The sequence below is a fragment of the Pseudopipra pipra genome, chromosome 1, assembly GCF_036250125.1.
Source record: "Pseudopipra pipra isolate bDixPip1 chromosome 1, bDixPip1.hap1, whole genome shotgun sequence".
Classification (NCBI taxonomy): Eukaryota; Metazoa; Chordata; class Aves; order Passeriformes; family Pipridae; genus Pseudopipra; species Pseudopipra pipra.
Genome location: NC_087549.1, coordinates 75,237,236 through 75,253,635, shown reverse-complemented (window position 1 = coordinate 75,253,635; position 16,400 = coordinate 75,237,236). Strand labels below are relative to the sequence as shown.

At 34.9% G+C, this 16,400-nt stretch overlaps 1 protein-coding gene across 9 annotated transcripts in view; it reads left to right on the top strand.

Moving 5' to 3' along the window:
- DNAH5 (dynein axonemal heavy chain 5) overlaps positions 1–11,548 on the top strand; it is a 124,381-nt gene extending 112,833 nt beyond the window's left edge. For 7 of the 9 annotated variants that reach the window (XM_064661674.1, XM_064661645.1, XM_064661628.1 and 4 more), the window contains 9 exons: positions 1,181–1,426; positions 2,735–2,954; positions 3,590–3,795; positions 4,132–4,335; positions 4,919–5,134; positions 5,966–6,178; positions 7,493–7,645; positions 9,500–9,731; positions 11,087–11,548. In XM_064661674.1, coding sequence (XP_064517744.1) covers positions 1,181–1,426; positions 2,735–2,954; positions 3,590–3,795; positions 4,132–4,335; positions 4,919–5,134; positions 5,966–6,178; positions 7,493–7,645; positions 9,500–9,731; positions 11,087–11,238 — 1,842 coding nt within the window. In that variant the 3' untranslated portion in view covers positions 11,239–11,548. Of the gene's footprint in view, positions 1–1,180; positions 1,427–2,734; positions 2,955–3,589; positions 3,796–4,131; positions 4,336–4,918; positions 5,135–5,818; positions 5,916–5,965; positions 6,179–7,492; positions 7,646–9,499; positions 9,732–11,086 lie in introns of those variants that run through there. The other 2 variants (XM_064661658.1, XM_064661683.1) reach the window with 2 other exon arrangements.
- Positions 11,549–16,400: the final 4,852 nt, after the last annotated feature.

Genomic DNA, 16,400 nt, shown 5'->3' with positions numbered 1-16,400 from the left:
TAGAAAAATCTGTATTAAAGTCTGTTTGAAATTTTTAATTTAAAGCCATCTATTTAAAAAGAAGATAAGTATAAAACTGAAGGTTATTAAACAGACTATTTTAAAGAAAAATCAACTTCTAGGAACCTATTTTTAATCTTTATCTCCAGTGCAAAAGAAAAAAAAAACAATTGAATTGCTGGCAATTCAGAGCAATTAATGACAAATTTTTGAAATTGGAATGCATCAGTAAAAGCGTGGTATTAATTTTATGGATGCACATCTTTAGACATTGTGATTGGATTCACAAAAATCCCATAGGAAGAAAAGTCAGTAGGTTAAACAGTACTGTCTAAAGAATATCTCTATGATGTGTGCTATATGACTGAAACGGATCATGCAAAATTAGTTCCTCACTACTGTTAATGGGAACAAGATACACTTTCATCTTACAATTTTATGAAAGCTGATAGTTCATCAAATGCTTAATGCTGAATATCTTTTGTCTCTGAGAAATAACCCAGAGGTATTAAGGGGAAGATTTATCCAAGATGAAAGCATTGTAGTGGGAAAGAGTACAAGAAAGATCATCTCAAAATTGTTTGAATGAGCCTTTCTTATTTCTCAGAAAAGAAAGAACAATAATCTAAAACTTCTAAAGATAAATCAAAAAGAAATAAAAGAGATGGTCTTCACCTGTTCCTCTGGATCTTTTACTTACTGATAGTTATTTTCATCATTACTACTGTTAATTCGTTGTTTGTTTAACCATGAAGGTGGAAAAGGCTTAACAGCTTTGAAACCCATCTTTAATGCTTTCCTCCTTTTTTCCTAGATTTGAAGGCTAGGAGTCACACTGTCTAATGGAGATATGATATGTAAAAAAATTAATTTTTTCTGAAGTTTTAGAGAGGTTATTTTTTTTATAGTGTAATTATAGGTATTACCTATAACAATACATGCAGATATTTGTAATATAATAATTATTTTTAAAATTTTAACTGGTCTTAAAATGCTGTAAGAAATAACACCATCAAAGACAGTATGATGTATTGACATGTAAAAATAAACTTGTTGCATATTTTTATTTCTGGTATAAATTTTTATCAGTCTTTGCTCTTCAACTGACTTATTGGTTTACACTGGGAAGAAAACTATTAAATGGTTAGGTCACAGTTTAAATTTACCCTTTTTAATATAGGCAAGAAAATACATCACTGAAACTATGGGTGAGAAATACGCAGAGGGAGTCATCTTGGATTTGGAGAAAACATGGGAAGAGTCAGATCCACGTACTCCCCTCATTTGCTTTCTTTCCATGGGCTCTGATCCTACGGACTCAATTACTGCTCTGGGAAAAAGACTAAAGACAGAAACGTGCTGTGTTTCCATGGGCCAGGGACAAGAAATCCATGCTCGTAAACTTCTACAGCAGACAATGGCTCATGTAAGTGACAAAAATCTGAATGCTTTTTGTAGCTGTATTAATCACTTAGAAATAAAAATCCTGTCATGAAATAAGGTTGTTTGGTGGGTAGTTAATGCTAATGCAAGAACCTATATTTATTTATATAAATAAGTGTCTTAAGTGATAAAACTGTCTTTTCAGTCATTTAGTTGGCCATAACAAGTTTTTTGATACTATACAGATGTTTTTCATTGAAAATGGAGTGTTTTGCATATAAAATAGAGTTTTTGTTGTAGATTGCTGACTGATAAATGTAGTTGAATTGATTTTTTTTTTGGTTACATGACTAGTAAGTATTCTTGAGCAAGTACTTCAGAACATTTTTTGTTTTGTATTTTTATTAATACAAATGCATTTTGTTAAATCGAGAAAATTAATTTCAAATATACTATTGATAGCTACATAAACTTGAGAAAAACAAGGTTGTGTAGCAAAATATTTTGTATTGCTGTAGTCTGGATTTGTACTTGGGAGGGCCCATCTGGTAGCACAGGCATTTTACAAGAGAAACGTGGAGCAATTAAAGAACAAAATTATCTGTATGAGAAAGAAAAGGTGAGATGTTCCAATTTAGCATGCTTTACCCCTCAGGTGATAGTACTGCTGGGCCTGCTGATGTGAAAAAATTAAGTTTCTTACACTCTTGTGTTATGAGCTTCTTCCCCGTCTGTATGACCTATTTTTCTTTGACTTTTGCCTCTTGACAACTTGGTTCTTGTTTGACGACTCCTCATAAAGAGCTAATTAGCAGATCAGATGAAAAGAAACTCATTCAAAAATAGGGAGGAGGAGCACCTTTTGTTTAGTTAAGAGAAATGCAGTTATTTTCCCTCATTGTCTCACATATCCTCTTAATGAAGAGGTATATGAGATGTCTATATGTAGTATGGGAATTCATATGAGAAATTTTGATACCTATTGATTGATAACAATAGATTAATTAAGTATGTATATGTGGCTATTTTCCAAGCCTGGTACCCTTGTGAAGAACAAGGTTTAGCAGCTTCCTCTATGGAGCTACTCCTGAGCTCCCATATGTAAGCCAAAATTTATCAGTGTTTATCAGCAGTATAGTCATGGGAAGGTATGTTTTAAATGTACTGACATGGAAAAGGTAGAGATTTCTTGAGAAGAGCAGATGGGACAACTAAGGACCACTTCTTTACATGAAAAAAACAAATAAGCTAACACCACCTCCAGAAGGAAAAGCCTGCATCTTAGCTCACAAAGGGTGATTTCAGTTTGTGAACAATGTTGATAACTTCATATTTTGTTGTTTTAAACTAGGGAGGTTGGGCACTTCTGCAAAACTGCCACCTTGGACTTGACTTTTTGGATGAGCTGATGGACACTCTAATAGAGACAGAGAATGTCCATGAAAGCTTTCGACTATGGCTGACAACTGACATTCACAAACGGTTCCCCATCACCCTACTTCAAATGTCTATTAAGTTTACCAATGAACCACCGCAAGGGCTCAGAGCTGGGCTAAAGAGAACATATGGTGGTGAGTGCTAAAATGGCAGCGATTTAAAACCAAATTTTGGACTTTGGTATTTTTGTGTGGTCATGTTACAGCCACTGATAAACTAATATGAGGGACTGATCACAATTATGCCAGCACATATCTTGGTCCCTGTTTTGAGCTAGAAGTTCTGAAAATTAAGAAGAGAAGGTCTGCTGAAGTTCTGTTGCCAGAGCTAATTGGACAGCAAAACAGGAAATGCTTTTTCTTTTCTCAAATTTTGGCTTCTAGAATCTTAGTTCAAAGTGTTCGAATCTTTGGTCTTCTTCTGTCTTTTGGCAGAAAAATGATGTGTTAATATTTGCTGGCAATCAAGTGCTCTTCACATTACATAAAGCAAAGGACAAAGAGTCTGTGTGGAAAGCAACTTTATGTGAATTCAGCTATTAGTAAATTGTGGGTTTTTTACCCTGAAGTTTACTCTTTTAATTTGAGCAACTTAATAACATGCTATAAACTGTCCCCAGCATAGAACACTTTGTGGGACAATAATTAGACTCTTGGGAGAGGCAGGGAGCCAACTTAAGATCTCTAGAGTGAGATTTTAGCACTGATTTGAAGTAGTTTCAAAAAGGACTATCACTGTGATTCTTATTAAGTCCATTTACAATCAATAGGTGTCAGCCAGGATTTACTAGATTCCAGTAAAATGGTACAATGGAAACCAATGTTGTATGCTGTAGCCTTTCTACACTCCACTGTTCAAGAAAGGCGCAAGTTTGGATCTCTAGGTTGGAATATACCCTATGAGTTTAATCAAGCTGATTTCAATGCTACTGTGCGCTTCATTCAAAACCACTTGAATCGCATGGATACCAAGAAGGTATGAATGCTTTTGTGGGGAAGGTATATTAAAATGATAGATCTTTATAGTAGTGGAATGAATATAAATGCTTCCTAATAACTGAAATACAAGCATGATTTTAACTTGTTTTCTTTCCCCATAAACATTTAGTATTCCAAGTGTACGTGTATTAGGGCAGCAGACTTAAATTAGATTTTTAATCCAGTGCACCTTAAATTTCTGTATTAACCTGTATGTTAAACCCACCCCCCCCAGCCATCTCAGAAATATAAATCTTAGAAGTACAGACCTTTTCAATGCTAATTACATCAATTAGTTAAAAATGAGTGACTGTATTTAAAATACTCTTTTCAGGGGATCTCCTGGAATACTGTTTGTTACATGATAGGTGAGATCCAGTATGGTGGTCGTGTGACAGATGACTATGACAAAAGACTCATGAACACCTTTGTAAAGGTTTGGTTCAATGAAAATACATTTAATCAGGAATTCAGCTTCTACAAAGGATACAGCATACCTAAATGTACTATGGTGGATCAATACCTTCAGTACATACAGGTTGGTAAATCAAAGCTAATCACTTGTTTCTCATGAGTTTCTGATTCCCTATATTTTTTCTTTTCTTCTGAGTGCCTGTATTTTGTCTTTTATTCATGGATTCTGCATTGATTTCTAGCATTCTGCATATCTATTAGTGACAACTAATTGTTTTGATCAATGTTATCGTCGTCATGACAAGAATATTTTCTTTTTCCTGTGGTTTGATTGAGTGACTTATCTAGAGGCACACAGTTATTAAAGAGGGCAAAAATGGAGTCCAGACATTGCGTACAACCTCACAGAAATAAAAGATGTAGATATATGAAAAAAAAAAAACTTACTATAGCACATGGATGTTAAAACTGAATTTGTTTGGTGTGATTTGGGCTGTGACACAACAAATAGACCACAGCAAGTTATTTCCCTAAGACTGAAGAAATCTAGCTTACTTTACAATGTAAGGGGTTTTTTTTCTGTTTGTTATTTGGTTTTGCTCTATGTTGTTTTTTTGTTTGGTTGGGATTTTTTGGGGGGGGGAATTTTTTTTGATTGACTTATAAATCCATATCCAGTTGTGCTCTTCTTATATTTTACTATATAGAGCCTTCCTGCTTATGACACACCCGAGGTGTTTGGTTTGCACCCCAATGCAGATATCACTTACCAAAGTAAAGTTTCCAAAGATGTATTGGACACCATCCTCAGTATCCAGCCTAAAGATAGCTCTGGTGGAGGAGGTGAAACTCGAGAGGCAGTTGTAGCCAGACTGGCTGATGATATGCTGGAAAAGCTTCCTGCTGATTATGTGCCATATGAAGTGAGTTAATGAAATCCTGTCAAAAACATTTGCTTCATCTTGCTTTTTATGGGTAAAAAAAGAAAAACCAAACAACTTTTTTCAAAGCATGTTTGAATTCATTCATACAGGCAATACTTCCAAAATATACTGTAGAGAAGTCTGACCAGACTCTTAATGTTTATAATGAGATCACTAAATGTGGACTGAAGTGCCTTTGTAAGAACTTTTTAAGAAATATTAAACCATTTAATGCCTATGTTGTCATTTGTACTATAGAGGAGGTAGAATCATCAGCTTTTGACTGAGGTTATTGACACTATAAAATTTCTAGTTATGTTCATGCAGTTGTTAATTTGTTAACATTACTAACTTTTAATTAAAAATTTATCAGTGAGTTTGGTTAGAATACAAAACTGCCTGGTAATGTGATAATTCCCAGGCATTGCTGATTAATAGTGCTACTATGTTGAGGCAAAGTAGCTGGGACAATTACTCCTGATTGGCTTGTGCGAAGTGAACCTTGGAACTGTCTTTTGGAATTACATCTGAATGCCTTGAAATAGGGTTAACAGCCCACATGCTTTTTAAATGAGATTAGCTCATAGAATGATATACAGACTAAATCATGAGTTAGACTAAAACCACAGCTAATCTCATCATCCTAGATTTCTCTTGAACAAATCTTGTATTTCTGTCTTGCAGAGAATTCAAGGGAGGTGCCAAACTGACCATTTAAGTCCATAAATAAAAGTGTTACATCCTAAAAATCATACTAGTGCCTAATCTTGACATAAGGCCAACTTTGTTTTTTTCACTTTTATTGAAGGATCTTTGATTTTCTATCTACAGGTAAAAGAAAAACTAAAGAACATGGGACCTTTTCAACCTATGAACATATTTTTGCGACAGGAGATTGAACAAATGCAGAGAGTTATTTCTTTAGTGAGAAGCACTCTGACTGATCTAAAACTTGCCATTGATGGGACAATCGTTATGAGTGAAAATTTGAGGGATGCTTTAGACTGCATGTATGATGGAAGGATTCCTGCTAGCTGGAAAAAAGTACGTGTACATCACTTGTTATGAAAAGAAAAAAACCCCTATTTCTGAAGAGCTAGATTAAACTGTTAGACTTATAGTAAATACTTTTTTTCAATCTGTATTTTAAAACAGTGTTAACTAGAACTGTGAAACTGCTGGAATAGATTTTGTGCTAAAATAAACACAGTCAAAGCAAGCCGTCTTTCATTTATAAAAGTGGAAATGAATGTGGGGTTTGCAGGTATTTCCCATTTTAACAGCCTGTTGCATGTTGACAGGATAAAAAGCTAGAGAGAAGAGAGTAATTTAAAATGTGATGATGGATTTTAAAACATAGCACCCACATTAGTGGACTACACTGGTGCTATTCTTTGAGTTTAAGACTTGTAGTCATATCATCACAGAATAGTGATGATATGACGCTGGAAAGGACCACACTTGGGGTCAATTAAAGCAGGTTTCTCAGGGGTCTCCAGAATCAAGAATCCACAACCTGGGCAACCTATTCCAATGTTTGATCACATTCACAGTAAAAACCAACCAACCAACCAGCCACCAGCCAACCAAATTAAAAAAACCCTTAGGTTTAAATGGAATTTCTGACATATCATCTTGTGCCTACTACCTTTTCTTCTATAACTGACAAGGATCTGGCTTCATGTTCTTCCATTCTCTGCACACGAGGTATAAATATTTATAATATCTCCTTTGAACCTTTTCTTCTCCAGGCTAGACAATTCCAACTCTCAGAAACTATTTTCAGGGACAGCTAGAGCTGTTGATGGCAACTGATGGAAAGAAAAACGGGGAGGTTTTTTCATTGTTTGTTTTTACTCACAAAGTGTTCTCATGGTACAAAACCTGGACTAAAGCAGATGCTTCACAACACAACTATTCAAAGAGACAAACCTGATATCTCCACATTGTCTGAGATCAATTTTCCCTAACTTTTTTTTCAGAGGAATAAAAAACCAGAACAGTTTTGGCAGAAATCATGTTATCTTGATTTATTGATCTTGGGATTAAAAAGGCATGTATACTATTTTTCTTCCTAGTTTAAACAGCTATCTAATTTTCCAAAAATGTAATAAAATGAACAATTACTATGGAGAGCATTATGCATGTGTAAATGGAATAGTAGGCATGAATTTGAAGAAAGAAAGACTTTGCTTCGGGTTTCAGTAGGATGCAATATTTAAGCATCAGGTTAAAAGTCAAGATATGAAAGATGATCTTCAAATATCCCTTGCTAATATTATGTTGTTTACTACCATGTGAGGAGTTATCTTTTCTTGACATGAATATGCTATTTTAAAAGATTTTTACTGTTTTTAGGCATCTTGGGCTTCCAGTACTCTTGGTTTCTGGTTTACTGAGCTTCTAGAAAGAAATCACCAGTTTTACAAGTGGATTTTTGAAAGTCGACCAAACTGTTTCTGGATGGCAGGGTTTTTTAATCCTCAAGGATTTTTAACTGCAATGAGGCAGGTAAAGTGGGTTTGAAGTCTCATTCTGCTTATATATTTTTTTACATACTTTTAAAAATAAAATATATTGTGTGATAAAAGATGAATTAAAACACGTGACTCCATCATGTCAACAGGGAAGATACGTGACTATCTTAACATTTCCTGAGTGAACTGTTCTTTCTTTGCACATACTTTTTCAGTATTTAAACCACTAACATGTTAAAATATACTTCTGCATTGACCAAGACCCAAATAAGTAGGGGCTACCTTACATCATTATGGAGAATGATTGTCTCATGTTTCCATTGAAGTATCCTTGAAAATGAGTGTTAAGCCATTTATTTCCCCCCCCCCTTTTTTTCCCCCTTCTCTTTTGCTCTGTGTTCAATACTTACCTGGCTGGAGATTGGGCAGAAAAACTCTTCCCAATTCATCTTACATTTCCCTTCTATAGTTCAGTAGCTGAACTATAGAAGGGAAATCTTTTCACAAACTGGGAAAGACTTTATTAGTGGATATGAGATTTGATGTATTTGATAATGTACATATGGCTGTCAGCTTGGTGATTGTGTTGGTTGTTCAGCACGCTAGTTGCATTTGACAAATGGACTACTTTTTACATTAAAAGGAAGCAATAAATACCTGTGTTGGTCAGCATAAAGGGACATATTGGAGACAATAAGCGTCTGGAGTATGTGAACGGAAAAGAATACTCAGGCAGGAATATAATGGGATCTCAGGGGAAAACCCCAAACTTTTGGAGGAGAGAATGAAGATTTGTGGAGAAGGAAAAATCTCCCCTCTTAGGCTGAGATCTGAGTAGTGTAATCTGAAGTTCTGATTGGTGACTTGTGTTAAAATTGCAGGAATAGCCTTGGAATTATGTAACAAGATATTTCTTTTGAGTAAGCAGTCCTAAACCGCAATTTTTTTTGCACCCAAGCTTGTGGAAAAGGTTTAGCAGAAGGATTTGAAAGAGCTGGAATCTACAGAACTTTCTGGTTCCATAAAAAGAGACTGTGGATACATAACAACCTAATATCCCAAGTAAATACCAAAGTGACTTTCTGGACATTGCTATGTGGTGAAACAAATAGAAATGAGAAAGATGAAGAGCCAGAATGCTCGTTAACTATAAATCTTCTGTTCTTTTAAAGCATCTAATTAACTGCAATAAGGGGGAAACATTAATTCCAATTACTTCCAACAAAGATCTTGGAAAACATTTACAAGACTGGGATGAAACTTTGGTTTGCCATAACTTAGTGACATGGGATAGTAAGGACTTGGGCAACTGGGAACTGAGTCTTTTCCAATGCACTAACTAATAGACTAAATTTGAGGTGTATGTTAAATCTTAAGCATTTCTATCTTCAAGTGTTCTCCGTTTTTTTTGTGTTTTTTTTTTTTTTTTTTTTTTTGCATAGCTTTAGAGCTGAGTAAGCTCATTAATAAGAATTCACTTAGTGCAGGTGCAGGAAAGGAAAGGTAACCCCAGAAAATATATTTTACTTTGCACATGCAGTTAATGTTTTCTCATCTCATCAAATCTGTGAAATTTTAATATTCACAAGATGTGGTTACCTTTGACATTCAGTGGTTGTGTTATTACTTAGTACAACCTTAAGGTATTGTATATAATAGAAAGATTGAAAATGAAATATAGTAGATAAAGTACTGAAAGCTTTTTTTGTAGTGCTGTACCATCAGTACCTCAGAGACAAGTCAAATTGCTGTAAACATGAATATTATAAAAAGTTGAAGTTTTTGTACAGAAGAGGATATGTTATGACCATACAATATAATTGGTGGGAAAAATGGCTCTGTGCATATGCGAAAATGTAACCTTCTAACTTTTGTCTGGATTGGGCAGGAAATAACAAGGGCTAACAAAGGATGGGCTCTTGACAGTGTAGTGCTGTGCAATGAAGTCACTAAATGGATGAAGGATGATATCACAAGCCCTCCTTTGGAAGGTGTCTATGTGTATGGGCTGTATTTGGAGGGAGCTGGCTGGGACAGAAGAAACATGAGACTGACTGAATCTAAGCCGAAGGTGCTTTTTGAGATGATGCCGGTTATAAGGATATATGCAGAGAATAACAGTAAGTAATTGTATTGTAAAGGATGTTATTTTGATAGAATTCATTATTCAACTACATGGAAATCTTTTGGGCTGTAGGGATTTCATGATGCTGTTGCTATTCATTGTATACATATAAAATCTTTTTCAATGGGAAGTCTTCCCAATCTTCCACTTAAAGTGTGCTTTCAGACTTCCTTGGTAATTGATTATGGGCACTTTCCCCCCTAATTAGATAGATACCTTCTGGTCTTAATGGTGTTAATAACTTTTTAACCCATTTACAGGTGAACTGTACATGTTGACAATATGTGACCCAGATTTAGAACATCAGCATTCATATAAATAAACTCTGTAACCTCTGTAGCCTCTGTAACCTAAACCCAAATAATCTCTTTCTCACATGCTAAATGAATGTTACATATATATATACAAAACATATAACCACGTATACACAACATAAAAGATATACATGGGGTTGTACATGTCTATATAAGGTGTTTATAGAGAACATGTTATATATGTAATGTGTATATTTATAAAAATGCATTTTTTCCTGGATAAGACTGCTTTTGAGCTAACAGAGGCAAGCAAGAGATAGAGTGAAGTGGTGGAAAATGTTTTGTCTTTGAGGCAAAAAATGAATGTAAGAATGGGAAAGAAACTTGTGCGGCTGAAGGACAGTACTGTTATGTGAAAATGTGTAATTTGTGTTAATGTGGTGGTTTTTTCCATATAGAATAGGAAATGCTGTTGAATAGGGATGTAAAATAGGATAGAACTATCCACCACAGAAGGTAAAATTGGAAAAGTCTGTTGAAAAGCATTCCACCTCTAAAAGCAATCCTTGGTTACATGCTATTTTGAATAGTTGATCTTTTATAAAAGGCATGATCAGCAGCCAAGATACTAAATAATGAACACTGAAGTACTGAACTATTGACTAGACCACTGTTCTAATTCTGAAGTGAAGTAGTTGACGACTTGTATTCTTAAATACTAAATGCATTTCAAAATAGGGCATTTTTTATTTTGACATAATATATTGGTAAGGAGTAATGTTCAGTGGGAAGATTGAACTAATAAGAACACTAATTACTCTAGTGAGTCCGTTTACATTTCTTGCCACATAGAATTCCTATGTGCTGATTTTAAATCTCAAACCTACAGAAATTTCAAACCACATATGGCCTTCAGCTGGCATTAGCACAGTAATGAAAAGTGTGAGAATCCAGTAAAAGTGTTTCTTGGTGCTGATAGAGAGGAGTGTCTATTGAACTTTGACTCAGTTTTCCATATGCCTTATGACCAGTCCCTTAGGGTCCTGTTTTGTCAACTTAGTTTAAATTGCTTTTTATGTCTCTTCTGTCTTTTCAGCTGCAAAAGATCCACATTTGTATTCATGTCCAGTCTACAAAAAGACCAGTCGAACAGATGTGAATTACATTGCTGCTATAGATCTTAAAACTCGTCAGCCTCCAGAGCACTGGGTACTGCGTGGAGTAGCACTTCTGTGTGATGTCAAGTAACGTTAAAGAAAAAAAAAGTTTCCAAGAGTTCTTTTCTGTTTTTAAATGTAAAGATCAATCTGTAGTTAGATATACAATTGAACACTTCTAAAAGTATTATTTCTAAGGCACAGACTCCATTATGATAGTTTTACAAAATTGTTCTCAATAAAACTCTACAATAGGCTTATAAATGCTAAATCTTAGAGTGATATTATGTTTGATGTCTTTGACAAATCATGACAAATATTTAGTGTTCCTGTCTCCTAAATGTGCATAAACAGTCCTCCTGTGTGCTTAATTCTACCTTGAATAAAAATTAATTGATTTGAATGTTGTTAATTTTTGGTAGTAAATATTCTTGTATCAGGAGTTTTTTTTTTTATTTTGGGTGTGTGTATCTATGGAAACTTAAGCCCAGTTGCTCATTCATATTAGTTGAAATTTCTCAAGATGATGTTCCAAGACTTATTTCCTAGCTGATAGTTTTTAGCTTGCTTGCTGTCTAAATAAGGAAGGTGACACTGGAAAAATGTCACATGTGTTTCACTACTTGGAAAACAATGTCATTGTGTTACATAGGAAAACAAGCATTTGACAGCTGCCAGAATTCCTTACTCTCTTTTTCATGACTTATAAATATGTAATGGATAGGAAGAAAATAGTTCCATAAGAATGACTGGATATTTTTTTTTGTGTGCCACTATACCAGATTTGAGTCAATCTTCATCAAGGTTATTAGTAGATGGGGTTCTGTTTTTTTTTTCTTTCTACTTTTTTACTTATGTGCTGCAGCCTTTTTTGTTGTCTCAGCTAAATAGAAAAATTTTCATGTAGGAATATATCTTAAAAGAGAAATGTTAGAAGCTCTATTTATTGGACACTTGGCTTCACACATCAAGTAGAATTATTTAATCATTAAAAAGCCAGTGTACTTTTGCTGCTGAGTTCAGTAGGTTGTGTATCTTAGTGGTCCACTAGTCATTCCCGATAATGGCTACTGCAGAAGAGGAAGCAATAAAAACCAGTATTCCTGGTGCATCTGTCATTCATAAATGCTGCAATCGAGAAGCTGTTTTCAGTTTTATCTCAAATCAATACAGGGAGACCTCAGCATTCATTTCTACAGTCAAACCAGTTATAAAACTTAGGTGGAACATTGATTCTGTCAAAAAAATTCTAGTTGTAGAGGTCTTTCCATCTTGGAATTATTATTTTTTTAATTTATTTTAAATAGCTCACAGTAAAACATATGAAATATGTGGAAATCTTTTTTAGGAAATACTTTTAACTTAGACATGGCAATAAATTAATAAAGATACAAGGGTTGAAATGTTCTTTACTGGACCTTGAAGCACCATGCTCCACCTTCCAGGAGATCCTTCAGATGCTCATTGTAAGTTGCTGTGGGCTTGTGTCTTTCACTAAGACCTTCCTCTCTGAAGGAGATGCACATACTTCATCCTTGTGCAAGTCATTCACACTGAGAATTTACAAGCCACAGGCACTTCAAATCCCACTTTTCAAACAGTGGATTTGTTGTACCATCATTGTTGCAGACACAGTGGAGATGTCAAACTCCATGGTAATCCTCAGTGAGTGAACCATACACGTTTTTTCAGATTGTGATTTTCTATGAGGGTAGTGGGGAAAAGGGTAGTTCCCTACACTGGTGATCCTAGTTATGCCAAATACTGTTAGTGAAGCAACAGTCACTGTTATGTTAGTTGGCCTTGGTTGCTGTCATGGACTTGCTCTGCTTTTTTGTTCAGGTGCCATGGGACTGTGTCCTTGTCAGAGAGAGCCTTGCCCTACCTACCCTGCTGTGGCTCTTGGTTTCCAGCTCCACTGTCCTTTCCAAGCAGCCTGCCTTTGCTGTTCCCTGACATATGCCTTATAACAGGGGAAAAAATGAACTGTTTCTTGTTCATCTTCATAGCTGAAATGGATAACAAGTCCTTCTGTGGAAAGGAATTTCAAAAAAACAATCAACCCTGGTGTATTACAGAACTGGATGTATAGAACTGTTTGGCTTTGCTATTGGTGCTGAATGGATTGCTCAAGAAATACCATTCACATGCTTCAATTGTGCAGCTATGAATCATTCAGCATTATAAATTTTAGGGTCCAGAAAAATTCAGGATTACAGAAGGTATTCTCTATATGTCTTTCTGATATTGAGCATGATAAATACATGGATTTTGGAGAATATTTAAAAACAAATGTTATACAAATTTATATTGGACATTAATGCTAAAATAACCTTCTGAATAAGATGAAGATATTAGAGCTTCATCAGAATCCTTTGGAATCCCTCATAATTTTAAAAGTATTTAAAATAAGCATATTCTGTGATTCTGTGATTTTATTTTTTAGCCATCATGTTTACATTGCACAGGCATTGTAGGTGTATACAAATATCTGAAGGCTTTTAGAACACATACAAGGCTTGAAAAACCAGTGCTGCAGAGGTGGTTTCATATGCAAAAATTGCTTATCAGTTGTGTTAAATTAAAGGTCTATTAAACAGATGAAATAAAAAGACATAGTTCTTGATATGTCTGTGATTGCAAGATGTACCACTCACCGGAGCTTCTGGCATCTTTTAATCAGCTAATATGCGGCTTTTCCAATGATGGTACTCCTCTATAACTTTTGTTCTTATAATAAAATTAATACATCCAATGTAAGTAATAATGTATTATATGTTTCTGTATATTAATATAGAAAAATTAAATTAAAATCTGGGCTTTTAAAACTAAAAAGCAAACACATGTTACCAATCTCAGTTTGCCTGTGAAGTCTGCACATAAAAGTAGAAATTTCTTAGTATTTGCTTGCATATTCAATCTTTTAAAGAAATATCTAAAACAAACTACTGAACGAACACTAGAAAAGCTGGCAGAAGAAAGAGTGGGGAAAAAGGGCATGGTTAAAGTATTTTTTGGTTAGAGCTATTATTTGAAAAGGATACTGCCCTTTAGCTTTTTAATGGAGCTATTTTTGCACTGCAATCACTGTGAGAACTGAAGTAGTTATTTTAGGTTTTGCTGTCAGAGGGTATGAGATATCCTACTTTGGCAAGAAAAACAACAGATGTTTGCTGATGTAAAAACATGATTTTCTTTCAAAGGTACTATCTTAGAACAAGAAAATCTGCACACAAAAAAAGAAGAGTTAGGAAACTCTATGAGCCACTCATGAAAAGAACTTAATGTGATTTAACAGAAGGCAGTGTAACACTGTTTTTACATGAGTTGCTTGCAAATAATTTAGTTTTCAGTTTCTCTGTTAAACTGCCACAAGAATGAAAGCCAATATATATAGCTCCTCTCTCAAAGCCTCTCCTCCATGAACTTGTATAAAGTATAAATTGTAAGTTTTTGAGAAAAATGTAACCTGGAATCCTTTTGGTTTGTAACTCACCTTCCTATATTATACATCACATTATGCTTTCCTCTATTTAAGTTGAATTAGTCCCTATCTACCCTGCTTGCTCTGTGTGAACTGTGATTTCAGCAAAATAATAGTGGCTTAGCTTGGGAAGATCACTGTAGGGAGTTCATCTTATCTTTCTTTTCTAATCTGATCAATATATACCTGGAAAGTGTGTCAACTGATGATTCAGCTCATAAACACTGTACAAGATTGTGATGAGAGTCTATGCAAAGAATGTCTAGAAGTGCTTTATGAAGGGAGATGTGCTCAATTCAACTTCCTTCTTTGAGCCATGATTTTAAAAACTCGGTTCCTTTGTGTTAACTTTCAATATTTAAAGGGGGCTTATAAGAAAGATGGGGAAAAGCTTTTTAGTAGGGCTTGTTGTGGTAGGACAAGGGATAATGGTTTTAAACTGAACCAGGGTAGATTTAGAGTAGTTATAAGGAAGAAATTTTTTACAATGAAAGGGGTGAGACGCCTCTCTGGGTGGGTTGCCTAGAGAGGTGGAGATGCCCCATCCCTGGAAACAGTCAAGGCCATGTTGTGGATGGGGCTCTGAGCAACCTGATCTACTTGAAGATTGCAGGGGGTTGGACTAGATGACCTTTAAAAGTCACTTCCAACCCAAGCCATCCTATTATTCTACGATTTTATAACTTGCATAAATCAGTACTGTTATAATGTGTGAATGAGACAAAATAGTAATAATTGCAACCAAAGATCAAATGTCTTTGTGCTATCCAAGAAAAAATGTTTACTTCATGTCACCCATAAAATAAGATGTTTTGCATTTCTTCTTGGCACTGCATTGTGGAATAGTAAAGCTCAAAAATGTACATCATAGAAGAGTTACATGTTGAATTTTCATTTTAAGCATTTAGAAGATATTTTATCATTCTGGAAAAAAGTAAGCCAGCAAATAAGCAACTTTTGCAATCATCAAACACTTGACGTATGTTTTCCTTTTTGCATTTTAGTCTGCAAATTCAGCACAGTAATCCTTACTTCGCGAAGGCAAATAAAGCTGTTCTTTATTCTCTCAAAGCAAGATATGTCAGGTTAGTTATATTTGAAGTTCAGTATGTTTGTTCCTTGGATAAAGTGAGAAGCCAATTAAGAAATGCATGATCTATGCATAACAGAAGAAATTTCACAACACCAGGAGGTATGACAGAGCATAATGGAAATTAAATCCTTATGAAGAGACATGCTGTTTGTGATCTTTGAATTACAAAAATTTGATCAATTGGCATTAGTATCAAACTGTGTTATGTCAGCATATGAAAAAATATGCTTGATCCCTACATACTAAATAAGAAATGTAATACTGAGTTGAGCTTTGCTTTTAGGCAGATTTCAGCCTAAAATCCTTTTGAAAATTAAAAAAGTAATAATAATAGTACAGGAGCTAGTTATATTCGCTGGATGAACCCGTGTATTTGCTGAATGAAGTCTTGTACAGCCAGAGATCTCAGAATATCACTTCAGGAATAGGACAATCTGTGTTGAATGAGTCCTTATGTTTGAGAAGAAAAAGAAAACCTGGCAAAAAAGGGAATGGGAAGGACCATGTGTGAAAGCTGGGGTGGATCAGAATCTCCTCAATGTATTAATATATATTTTATTTGCTGAAATAGTTAAATTTTAGGGAAAACGCTTTCTAGGTCTACTTCTTGTAACTAGGAGTGTTGTGGTATCACAGGATTGTTGAGGCTGGCAGGGACCTCTGGATGTTATCTGGT